A 14,087-nucleotide genomic window follows, 5' to 3' on the forward strand; every position below is an offset into this window, starting at 1 on the left:
TTATTCCTTATATCATCAGTATGTTGTAGATAAAATTTATCAGTAACAAAATTTAAAAAGCCAGAAAAGCATTTAACATAGCCACATATACCAGAATTGTTTACAATAACGTAAAGATCTTCCAGTATTTTGAAAAGCTCTTGTTTTCTTTAAAAAAATTATTGTTAGTTCTACAGTTAAATATCCAATAGATTCGTTAAATTGCGTTCATGTGCCAGAAGGAATTATTTATTATTATTATTTTTTTTTTTTTGTTGCTAAAACGCGAATTTAAAAAGTAAAGAACAAATTGTCATAACCATGAATCAAATTAATAATACAGCTTAGCATGGCAATTTAAAATACCATATATCTAGAGTAAAATTCATTAAATATCTAGAACAAGTTGACAAAGAAATTTTTACAAATTGTTTTTGAATATGCTCTGTAAGTTCATCCCAAAAGTTCTCATTAAAACTAAATCTTTTTGGAATGCCACGAGCTTCTTCATGATTTACCTGCGAAGAATAAACCAATCGTATTTCGACTTCACTTTCTGCTACTATTTCAGCCAATTACGATAATAAAAGGTGGAGAAAGGCTGGTACCTTTTGAGAGTGGGCGGAGCGTAAAAGCTCCGCCTCATAGTAGGAGCACCAAGATGAATCCCATGCTTGATGCTTAGAATGGATGTCAACGGCGTTGGGTTGGGTCGTAATAATCCGTTTAGCATCGATTCCTTAATGTCGGAACATACAAACGAGTATATCCCACAGCTGGTTACTGTGGGTCAACGCAGCATGGGTCCGATAGAATGTTGTTATGATTGGACGCCGGTCACGACGAATTGTTATTCAGGAAACACTATGAAAGAAATGGAAGGTAGGTACTTCCAACCTTGATCAAGTATTATAATTATATTCTACAAATATATGTATATTCTGAAAATATATGTATATTCTACTAACATATGTATATGCTACATGTATATTCTACAAATATATGTATACGTAAATATTCTACGAAGGAAATCCAATGACTTTTAGAGATAAAAGCATTTCTGTGTGAAATTTTATTATCTTTCAATAAATAATTAAATGATAAAATTAGAAAGATATTATCAGGACCAAATACTTGGCAAAAAAAAAGGTCAAAAGCAAAGTAAAATTTTAGAGGAACCTTGAATATTTTCCCTTCTTTCTTCCATTAAAACTAATAATCATAATTTTATTTTTTATTTTAAATAAATCTTATTTTTAATATTTTCGTGTTGAAGGAAATTATTATAAAATTATTTATATCTCCTGTTGTGAAATATCCCTAAATTTTCTACCTCGAATGAGAAAAAGTCTAGGGATAAAAAAACTCAAATTAACTTAGTTTTTGGACACTATAGGAGACTCCGCCCCCTGCTCGCTAACGCTCGCCAACCCCCGAGAATTGCTACGCAATCCTATGTGGTTCACGCCGTGAACCATGGCTCGCTGCACTCGCTCGCCAATGAACACAATGTTCTAGCACAAAGACATAATATATTATCATCAAAGACATAGTATTTTATCATCAAAGACATAGTATTGTTCTTATGTAGAAGAATTCTATCAATGTTCTTATTGGCTTTTAAAAAAGTATATTAGCTATTTACATTGTACATGGTGAAAAAATGAAAACATTAGCTAAATGAGAAACATATTAGCAAAATAAATTATCAGATATTGCAGTTACTCACCTAAATTCAACTAAATGTGTATAATAAATTAGTTAATGCTAGAAATTCTGAAAGTTTTAGAAAAAAATTTTATTATTTAAAAATATAAACATTAAACCCTAACTTTTCCTTGTGAGATAATAACCCTCAAAAAGTCTTTCATTTTCAAGAACACAAAAATTTGTTTTATCGCCAAATGAAATATTTTTTGGTGATCAGCATTATTGAAATCAATTTCTATATTAATTAATATTTGTGATAAAGTACATAATATTTTAGAACAAAATAAGGATGTTTTACATACAAGAAATTAAAATGCATGGCTGTTAGCATTACCCGAGAAATACCACGTGGAGGTCGCCATGCTGCATTTTTAATCGGGGAGTTTTGATTTTGGCAGTTCCCCTTGCCTACTGCCAATAGAAGTTTCAATTAAATTTTTTCCAAAAAGCATTTTTTTCTGCAAAGCTCTAAGAAATTAACACTAAGCATTTAGAATTTCTTTGAAAACACAATTATAGATTTGGCATCTTGGAGCAATTACTGAAAGGCTGTCAAATGACTTAACTCTTGACAGGCCAACATAAAGTTGTCCATGACTAAAAACTTGTTTAGTCAATACTAAACTGATTTTCTCAAAAGTCTGACCTCGTGACTTATTTATAGTCTTGTTTCTGATTAATTCTATCTAGAACAACTGTTTTATATTAATTAAATTCTTTGAAAATCATTACAAATGAGTGATTTTCTTCCGAAAAAAAATCGCATTAACCTTTTGCTTTGCGGCTGGTACAACATGTGGACCACATGTGATGCTACAACATGAACACCGTAAGCAAAGGGTTAAGAACGTTCGCAATAAATGCTAGAAAAACTTGAATAATTTTAAACTAATTACTTTAAAGATAGAAATTATTTAATTGTTTTTCAAAGCATTTTCAGCAACTATGCTTACATATGAAAATCGTAATAAAACTAATTTCCCGAAAAAATTTACAAATGCATGAATATAAAAATAGTTTTTGAAATAGTAAATGTTTTTAAATAATTTCAAAACAGGAGAGTTCTTTTTTTTTTAAATTATTTAAAACTAACAATTTTATTTGAAATGTTTGCCCTAGTTTAATATTTTATGTTTGTTCATTTTATTTAATCATTTTTAATTTCTTTTTTTTTAATAATTTGTTTTGGTATCTCATTGTATAATAATCGACAATTTTCAGCAAATAAGGGCAAACTCATAAAGTTTACTCGATCTAATTATTTCTAAGCTTAATTAAAAAATAACAATTCTTAATTAAATAAATTAATCTTTTAACCTTATATCGTTCTATATTAATCGAAGTGGATTTTTTAAATGAAAGCAAAAATTTTTATTTTTCAGTTAATACAGAGTCAGAGATGCATATTTTGAAAAGTTAACCAATATTTTGTAATTAAGAAGTTAATTTACTTTTTAATCCTTTCTTTAAAAAGGAATTTTTAAAACATGACGCTTATAGCTAAGTATTAAAAAGAAAAATCGTAGAAAATTGGAAAACGAATCAAACATAAATACTTCCTTTGAACTACATTTTTCATACATTTGAGAATTTTATAAACACGATTTATATGATTATTTTTCTGCTCAAATTTAAATTAAATTCAAGTTCAAATTAATCGCGTCAAATTTAAAATCACGCATCATCTCCTTTAACTACATTTTCCAAATTTTCAAAATTAAATGAACAACAGTTATAAATAAGATTTATTATTTATATCTGTAACTAATTTACGCAATTATTCTTTTTAATTTAGAAATTGAATCAGTAATAAAAGTCTCCCTTTAAATGTATTTTCTTAATGTAACAAAATTAAATAGATATCATTTATTACTGAGATTATTATAGTTAATCATTTTGATCTCTCAAATAAATTTACAATCATTCTTTTCATACTGGAAATTAAATCGAAAATAAATATCTCCCCCTAGGTACTTTTTAAAAATATTCCAGAATTAAATAAAGGAATTAATAAGAGATTTGTAACTGATCTCATTAATACAATAATGTTATTCATTTTAAATAGGAAATTGAATAAAAAAGAAATATTTCCCGTTAACGACATTTTCCAATTATTTCAGAATTTAATAAGTACCATTTATTTATTTGATTTGTAATTGATCTCTCTAATTAAAACATATGATTTTATTTTATAACCGGCATTGAACAGCCGACCCCATTTTTGGTTTTACGATTACTTATGTTCAACTTCATAGCCTAAGCCTTGTAATTTTGAACCAATTCAGAAGACAAGAAAACTCCTGGATCAGTACCCCCAAAGGTATTGATTTGTTATGGAAACATGGAGGACTTTGTGACTCGACAGATTTAACGATCATCAGTCACCATTTACTACTCGAGGAATCTTGGGCAGTCGGGGATCGAATCCACGACCTCTTGGACATGGGTCCAGTGCCCTACTAACCATGCTATTCCGGCCCAACAGATATTATTACTCTTTTTTGTGATTAATAGTAATTCGAATGTCATTATGTTTCTACCATAGTCCGCCATAACACATACAGACTCGTATTTCATGCATCGTATTTGAGTTTCACTTCTCGAAAATTTTCTTGCAGTGATATAAACAAAACTTTTGCTAAAATTATTAGTTTTTTTTCTTCCTGTTGTTAAATAAGAATAAGTTCCTTAGAAAATCAGGCAAAGAGCGTAGTAAAGGTATGATCTTTTCATATATTTTGAACTTAGGAAATTAATTGCTATTATTCTAATACAGCAGCTGCTTTTAAAAGATATTTTAGAACTCAAAATTGATTAAAATCTAAAAATGCAGTTTTGGAGTAATTGGATGACCTTTCCAGATTGTTTTGGGAAGGGCTCCTTTTTCTTGTTACCAGTAAAAGTACCAATAGCACAGTAAAATATTCCGGATCAAATTCCGGAAAAAAACAACGGTACTCAGGGAGCCGGCACTTTTTACCCCAAAATCCATTTTTACCGGAACATGATGTGGAACAAAAATTTGGTACGCAGTAATTTTTACTGTAATATTTACAGTAAAACCACTGAATCACACTAATTAAATAAATATTACTGTAAAAATTACTGTATAATATTTTCAGATAAAAATGGATTTTACGGTAAAAATGGATTTCATGGAAAAATGGATTTTACGGATAGTACACCTAAATTGCCGGTAATTTATACAGCAGTATGATCTAGAAATTTTTGACTATTTGATCTCTTATTTTCTCTAATTAAATAAATATTACTGTGAAAATTACGTTTTAATATTTAACGGTAAAATGGATTTTACGGCTAATGTACCCAAAGTGCCGTTACTTCATACCGCAATTTCATTTGAAATTTTTTACAGTGTGTGACATGAAATTCAAACATGCTGTTTAATGGTAGAAAAAAACCATAAATTTTTTTTAAAATTTCTTATGTATTATAAAATATTTATATTATATAACATATTATTTATATTATATAATGTTATATTTTAATTTCTTCTTTTATTTCTTAATTTTTCATAAATTTTGATTTTTTAGAAACTTCAATCTAATTATTAAGATAGAAATAATGTTTTTGGTTAAATATTCAAGCGAAGATTCTATTACTTTAAGTTTGTATTATTTATCTGATAGCTATAATAGAATCTTTGTTATAAAATGGATACAATTTAAAAAATATCTGTTTAGAAATACACCCCTTTATTTTGAAATTCACTCCCCAAAAATAAATCGAATAGTGAAATTACTCTCGAATATTTTTTCCTTGGATATAATGCTGGTTTCTACTTTCCATAGCTTGTCTACTCTCAGCCGCCAAGGAACGGCCTAGTCTGGTGGAAACATATCGGAGTACGTATGGATCTTACCTTGCGGATTGCGATCTCAAAGACAGTGATGAACTCTCCAACAAGAGTCCATCCGATTCATCCTCGGAATTGGATGGTGTGGAAAATGGAGAATGCGGAGGACAAGAAATAAAGAAACCTCTACACCCAAAATTGGTGAATATCAATGGCACATTAGAGACAAAATCTTTGTGGGATGAATTTAACGAGTTGGGAACGGAGATGATTGTTACAAAAGCTGGAAGGTAAGATTTTACTACGTATTATTTCTGTCACGTACAAAATAATTGATGATAAAAGAATTTTAAGTTTCTTAGGAGTTTACATGATTGCATACAAATATAATGATAAAAATTCTCTTTTAGTTTCAAATTTATTTTAAATAATTTGCCCGTTTACATTTTTTAATGTCATAAATTATTATTAGATTTATCATTGTCATTTGGTTTGAATAATTATATTCATGCATTAAATTTGCTTTCAGATTATTTAAAACTATCTTCTTTTTTTAATTTTACGCATCTCGTAAATAACGTTTCCGAGTTAAAATTTTTTCGAGAAAAAAAAAGACACTTGATAATTTTATCAAAAACTAAATTTTTAATTAATAAGGGATACTTAACCATCTATATCTATCCCCCCTCTCTCTCTCTCGTTACATATATATATATATATATATATATATATATATATATATATATATATATATATATATATATATATATATATATTTTAAATTTCATTGTAAATTAAACTTAGAAAACAACAAATTTATAAGTTGCAATTTAATTTGAAACTGAGTGCAATTGCTTAAAATAAACGATAAAAAGTTTTTTAATCGATATTTGAAGCCAAATAAAAAATTTAATTTAGCATGCATTTTTTTTATTTTAAAAAATGAATTGAAAAAAGACGTTGCAGGAATTTTATCATATTATAGCAATTTTTCTTCTTCACTATTTTTACTTTTATTTTTAATTAAGTTTTCAGCTTATTCATAATCTTAATTGCATGAATAGTCATTATAAATGTACAATGTTTTTTAAACTTGTAATAGTTCAATAAAACTTGTTTGTTATGAGCTTATTAAATATCTAAAGAATCAGAATTAGCACATAACAACAACAAAACAGCGCTTGCTTGAATTTTTCTCTCAGGAGTTTTTTTCTGATCTTCTTGCACATCTAATGCAATATTACTAATACTTAATGGATTGAGGGTTAGAATTGAAATATGCTGATCAATTAATCAACACATTTTAATTTTATTATTATTTTTCAGTTAATTCAGTTAATAATTTTTCAGTTATAAGTTACGGAATCAAACACAAAACGTACTTTCTCTGATTAAACACTATTTTTTATTTAACTTTTAATGATTCTCAAAATATAGTAGTTGAAATCTTAAAAAATATGGTTGAAACCGAATAAATAATAGTTTTCGTTTTAAGGGATCATGATAAAATTGCCAATTTCACCACTTTTACGAAATTTTTTCACATATTATAAAACCATATTTTTACCAAAGCGCCTCTGTAAAAATTACCGAGCTTTTTGTTGTTCCCATAGAGCCAGAAAGAAGATGATTCAGGCAGTTTTACTTTTTTTCTCAGTGTATAGATCTATTTACGCGTATCAAGAAATGTCTTTCATAAAACCCATTTACTCACAAATAATTGCAAGTAAGAAAATATTTTTGAATAATTGCTCCAACTTTAATTTGAATGTGATAAAACTATTTTAAGTGTGAGAAAAGTTTTAACCTCATTTTAATAATTGTTATTTTAAATTACGAAGTTCAATATTGGAACTGAATTGACCGAATAATTCCGAGAAATGTAAATGTAAAGATGCTACTTAATATTTTACTACTCACTTAATTTCGTTGAAAGTTTGAACTTAGTAATAAAAATTATATAATTATTCCATTACAGAGAGCGATCAACCGCTCTTCCAACTATACAAAACTGATTTTTCCAGTTTTTCCTTCCGATTTTTAGAGACAGGACACTAAATCAGGTATAAAAAGAAAAAAAAGTAGGCGTATTTTAAGAAAATGCATATTTATAACTGATAGGCCACTTAAAATCCCGCAGGTGCTAATTAAGCTGAATCTTTAAAGTCAATTCTTCCAATCATTAGGATAACATCATAAGAACACCAGGTACACATCCCTTTGGAAAATCAGGTACTTTTACTTACCTAAATTATCTTTTTGGCGACGAACTGGACAAGGTCGTCTAATCATTAAATTACGATAAAACAGCATTTCTAAGATTATTTTAAAGAAACCCTCAACAATAGCTTATAGTAACATAGTTGAACATTAGTACGGAGTTGAACATTTGTAGTCGTAAACCCAAAATTGGGTCGGCTGTTCAACGACGGCTATAAAATAGTAGCATAAAGTAAACATGAAATTAAAATATTTTAGAAAAATGAAAGTGTAAGTTCTAAGGCACACAACAACATGTTCATTATGGAAAAGCGCCCCTAGATGCGTAAGGTGACATTTCCGGTCATGGTTTTCGTAGGAAATTCTTAATCCTTATGATTATATATATATATATATATATATATATATATATATATATATATATATATATATATATATATATATATATATATATATATATATATATATATATATATATATATATATATATATATATATATATATATATATATATATATATATATATATATATATATCCAAACATAAATTCAAATTCTTAAGTCAAAATTATTAAACAGGAGGTAGGAAAAATAAATGACCATTACTACACTAATTCAAATTGGAACAGCGCACAAGGCAGCTATACTCAAATTCAAATTATATAAACTAGTAACAATATAAAATTACTTAAAAATAATTTAAAATATAATGTAAAAATAAAAATAAAATAAAATTGTGTGTTTATAGAGCAGCACTTCATCAGGGGACAGGGTAAACACACAATTTTATTTTATTTTTATATTATATTTTAAATTATTTTTAAGTAATTTCATATTGTTACTAGTTTATATATATATATATATATATATATATATATATATATATATATATATATATATATATATATATATATATATATATATATATATATATATATATATATATATATATATATATATATATATATATATATATATATATATATATATATATATATATATATATATATGCACTATTGTACTGTTACTCTGATATGATTCATAATATTTAGAAATTATTCTTAGATATTTTACTCCTTTTGATAGTTACATATCAGATTACTCTTCATAAAAAATCTACAGCCAGTAACAGCCTAAGATGGAGTAATGTTTCATGCATCTTCAGAATGATTTTTAAGAAAAAATTTATAACATTTGGAAATTTTATTAAACCCATACCTCAATTTAAATTTAAAAAAAGTTAAATTTGCATAATTTGTTAATTTAGATGCTTTATTAGTTATTAGAGTAGATATTGATCTTTTCAGAAGGATTATTCTGGAACCATATTTTTCTTCCAACTAATTATCTTAGAATAATCTTTATAAAAAAAAAATAATAAAACTCCAAGAGAAATAAACACACTGCCCTATCATAGTCTATCAAACTAAGTCAGATGAGGAGATTAATTTTCTCCGGAAACGCCTTGAGTTTTAAAGTCAAGTGGTACATATTCAGGTTTTATTTTCTCTTAACCCTACTCAATTAAAAAAAGAAAAATAAATCTCAACTACTTCAGCGGCTTGTAGCCACCAAAATGATTTATTAATTGGTTGCAGAAGCGGATTACTTTGAGGAATTTTTTTTCTTACACCAGCAAAGATAATAAAAACGGAATGAAATCAGGCCGCCCAGTAAATTCCGTCTATGGAACTTGCTCTTTAACAATGGTGAATTGCTCTCTTATTGAAGGAGCTTACTTATCTTCTTTATTGCTTATTGGTGGGAAAATTTGTTAGTGGGAATATTGTAATAGCTTTATCTGAATAAAAGCAAGTGTGTTTATGATCCAACAACAGTAAAGTATTATATAAAAGGAGAAATTTAATCTCATACGTGGAATACCATTCTTAACTCTTGTGTTGACCTTTTTTTAAAGAATTAAATTTGAACAGGGGCCATTCAAATATTACATAAGCATATGTTGGGTAATTTGGTAATCTCTTCCCTTTGTCAGTAAAAGAAACAAACCTCAAAACTCCTTTCATGCTTAGTTAATAAAGTCGCAACCCCTACTTGTTTTTTGCTTTCATAGTAGCGATTTAGTACTTTGAATTAATTACAAAAAAATATAACTTTGGATAAAACAAAATTTATGCTTTTATTTATTCCATAGAATTCTGAATAAGGATCCCTAGGAATCTTTGTCTTTTGTCTTTTCCTTCTGTGGACATAATCCTTGACCTCCGAAAATATCAGATGAAAACTTTTTCCTACTTCTCCTTTCCTCAAATTTATATTTAATTCCAAACATAAAATTTTTTTACACTTCTTTTTTTTGAATTTTAAAAATTAAAATGTAAAGGGATTTTAATATCTTGCGTAAGCATTGCTCATTCTCTTCCTCCCCTTTGCTAACAAGAATAAGCAAATCACAAGTCTTTCCCTTCCCCGTTAGATATTTGTGCAATATTTGAACAGCTTTTTTATAAAACAAGATATAACAGAAAAAAACGTCGTTTTTAGTGCTTATGCATGAAAATGTTAATAAACCCGATACCATTTTAAGTATGCTCCATGTACCTATTTTTTTTAAAATATAAATAATGTATTAAAATTCGTTTTAAAAAAAACTTAAAAGAATTAGAAAAAAAAATTATTGGTGAGAATTTCGATAACAACTTTTCTAAAACAAATTTCGGAGATAATATATTTATATTTATAGCATAAAAATGAGCAAAATTTCGATATAATAACTTTTTTTTTTTCGTTCTCCTTTAAAAACGATTCTGCACAAGCTAACTGTTCATTTATCCTTTCCCTGACAAACATTTTGAGAAAATGGAAATAGAGAAAACAAATTTTGGAATGAAATTAAAAATTGAAGTAAAGTAGGTCACCTTAATGTTTATAAAACAAAAAAATAAAATTGAGATAATATTTCAATTCATGTATTTTATTAAAAAAAATGTTCAAGCATGGCTCCAAGTATTAAAGTAAGATAAGTAATAAATTTTAAAAGGTGATATCTCTATTTTATCATATATCACATTCAGAATATTTAAAGTTATCAAAATTTTTAAATTTTCATTATTATAAGACTCATTATTATAAATACATAAAGAAAAAAATTTGGTCATAACTACCAGAATATGGTAAAATTTGCCATGTTTCTGACTCTCTAGGAGCACCAAAAAGATCGGTAATTTTTACCAAAGTACGTTGGTAACAATTTTGATAAAAATAAAATATGGTTTTGTAATGTGTGTTAAAATTTGGTAATGTGGTGGAATTTGGTAATTTTATCATGATACCTTGGAGCACGGCACAAAAACAATTTATTCCGTTAAATATACAATTCAGTTTTAAATTTTTTATAAAATGTGTAGTAATAAGAACTATTGGCTTGAAAAACAGAATTTCTGGTAAACACGACCATATAAATTAGAACATTTACCAAATGGAATGGTAATATACCCTATATTTTGGTCTCATTAATCAGAATTTAAGCACAAAATACTTTATTGTTGCGTAATTTAAAATAAGGTTAAATTTCAGAATTAATATAGGGAAGTAGATATAAACATCGCAAGTTTTCACAGATCTAATATTTCATTAGATCATCAAATAAAGGAAAAACAAATACATTTGGAAAATTCGCTTTGAATAAAGATGTTTGTTACAAGTAACGTGATATTGTTCTATTATTTTTCGTTTGATGATTAGCTTCAAAATTTATAATTTTATATTAATTAATTTTTACGAAGTTCTTAATGTTTCCTTCTCACTCTTATATCATTAACTTTTATATTGAAACTTACATCAATGTCGCTCTTTTTCAAACGAAAGGAAAGCCCCACCCTCATTGAACTTGATAAACTCAAAGGATCAACCGTTTATCAGAGACCAGAAAAGAGTATTTTAATCTTATCTGCATTTGTCACCATGATTTAGCGGTACATTTATATGCGGCTGCGTATTCTAAGTTTGAGAGCTTATGGACAGCCATCAATCCGTCTTAAACAAGCCTTTCGCGTGGCTCCTTTTACTTAGATAAGTCCTGTCAGGAGCCATTGACAAGTAGATGTGTGTTAGGATTATTCTTTTAAAGATAGTAAGGAAAAATCTGTTTGGTAATTTCTGGCTGATAATATTGGTGATGTCAGGTGTACGGGGAATATACGTATTCTGGAAGTTTTAGTTCCCTGTTTAAACTTTTGTGAGTTCCTTCTGAATTCAATTTAAAAAAAAGTTTTTTTGGCAATAATATTATTAAAAAGCAATAAAAAATTATGTTCATGTACTTTCAAAGTAATATAATAATTTTTTCCAAATTGGATCAAATCAAATACAATTAAAATTAGATAGCTTTAACTATCTGAAAAAGATATAAATCAAGCAGTTTCTCATTTCTCAAGTATCCATATCTCTTCCATATCTTAAATACTTTTTTCCGTTTTTATAATATTTGAAATTCGTCATGTTTATGAATCACACTTCAAATAAAATTTGTTTTACTTATCATAGACTTTCCACTTTTTCGCAAATTGTAATATATTGAAAACTTAATATTAACTATAACATGAATTTTGAAAATAAAAAAAAGCTAAAACATAACTTATGAAATATCAATTAGATTAATTTTTTTCTTCTTATTCTTATTTTTTTTTCTTTTCACACATACTACTTAATTTTCTTTGTTCTTTATTATAATATAGATGTCAGCTCGACAGTTATTATTAAAATAAATTATTATTTTAGTTTATTTTTCATTTTATTAACATTTTTATACATATTTGATTATTTACTTTTCTCTCTAACTCCTGATTAATTTAGCAAGACATACGCTTCTTTCATTTAAAATTTTATTGCTTTTTTTTAATAAGAAAAATAATTACACTGAACAAGTTATTAAATCAATCTCTTTGGGACAGTAATTTCATTTGTGTAAAATTTTATATTGCATAAAGGCATATGTTCCATGTTCGAATTAGAAATTATGGATTTCCAATACTTTATTTTAGTCTACGTTCAAATTTTAGTTTTTGACTTTGAAGTATTTAAATTTTTCTTATGTACACATTTAAGTTTAAAAAAAGAGGAAAAGTGTCTTACATTGAAAAAAAAAAAGAAAAAGAAATCCTTTTCTTTGAAGGTATGTAACACTGTATGCTAAAATTTATTTTTAAGTTACAAAACTATATAGACTTATTGTATATAAAAAGAATATATCTCTTCTATTTGAAAAGAAAAAAATCTATTTCGTAGAAGATACGCAACACAGTATGCTAAGATTTATTCCTACGTTGCGAAGCTACTTAGATTGATAGCATATAGGAAAAAAAAATTCTTGCGTTTTAAAAAAACTATTTCCTTGAAGGTATATTAACGCAATACGCTAAAATTTAATCGTAAGTCGCAAAGCTATATAGATGTAATGTATACCGTCATTTGGGGCTACTTTGTGCAGCGGGGGCTACTTTGTGCAAATTCGAATTTGGCACTTTTCAAGTGCTGCTATTCAGTATTATGTTTTTTTCACGTTAAAAATGTGTGGAATTTGAAAATAGAAGTCTCCTCTATTACTACAAAAAAAATTTCGAATTTTAAAACAATCTCAAAGTGTGTTTTGTTTATCCAATGTCAACAACTTTTCGAGAACGTCGGACGTCGAAAAGTGTGCGTGGAAACTTTAGCTGTGAAATGCAAAGACGTTGATAAAACAATTGTCGTAAGTGCAAAATTTTTTATTTATATATTAATAAAAAATTATATCATGTTAGCGTTATAAAAAATTGAAAATTAATAACAAATGAACGGAAAATGAAAAAAAAATGCAATGTGGGGCTACTTTGTGCAAAGTTTCATTCGTTTTTTTTTTTTTTTTTCGACAGAAAAATTGTCAGACGTTATTAAAAAAAATACCTGGAACGAGAAACTACCGTGATTACACTTTAAAAAAGCTGCAAAAATGTTTGCAAGCAGTTGCTGGTGGTATGTCGATTGCAGAAGCTTCTCGGAAGAACAAAATCCATAGAAATACTATCTCTAATAAAATTCACAAGAAACACGTGAAACGTGCTAGTAAACTATTATTTTTCTTCTACAAAGATTTTTCTAGTGACTTAATCAAACGATTTAACACATAAAAATATATTTTATGAGACATCAAGAGATTTTGACAGAAACTGAAGAGCAAGTTCTGTTATGTTCATTCAAGCGTGTGATGTTCAAATTTATGAATATTATAAATGTTAATGAATATGTAATAATTATTATTTTTGAAATTTCATCCATTTCAATGTTCAAAATTGTATATGGTTTCCTTTTTTTTAAACTCAAATGTTTTGAAATAAACATTATTTTTAAGAAAAAATTCTTAA

At 26.8% G+C, this 14,087-nt stretch overlaps 1 protein-coding gene across 1 annotated transcript in view; it reads left to right on the plus strand.

The window, feature by feature from the left end:
* Positions 1–754: 754 nt before the first annotated feature.
* The window catches only part of LOC107451986 (T-box transcription factor TBX10-like), a 72,061-nt gene continuing 58,728 nt past the window's right edge, over positions 755–14,087 (plus strand). The window contains exons 1-2 of the mRNA NM_001323828.1: positions 755–861; positions 5,502–5,796. Of these exons, the coding sequence (NP_001310757.1) occupies positions 780–861; positions 5,502–5,796 (377 nt within the window). The 5' untranslated portion in view covers positions 755–779. The remainder of the gene's footprint in view (positions 862–5,501; positions 5,797–14,087) is intronic.

Source organism: Parasteatoda tepidariorum, chromosome 4 (assembly GCF_982258835.1).
Source record: "Parasteatoda tepidariorum strain Cologne lab strain chromosome 4, Ptep-v5.0, whole genome shotgun sequence".
NCBI classification, from domain to species: domain Eukaryota; kingdom Metazoa; phylum Arthropoda; class Arachnida; order Araneae; family Theridiidae; genus Parasteatoda; species Parasteatoda tepidariorum.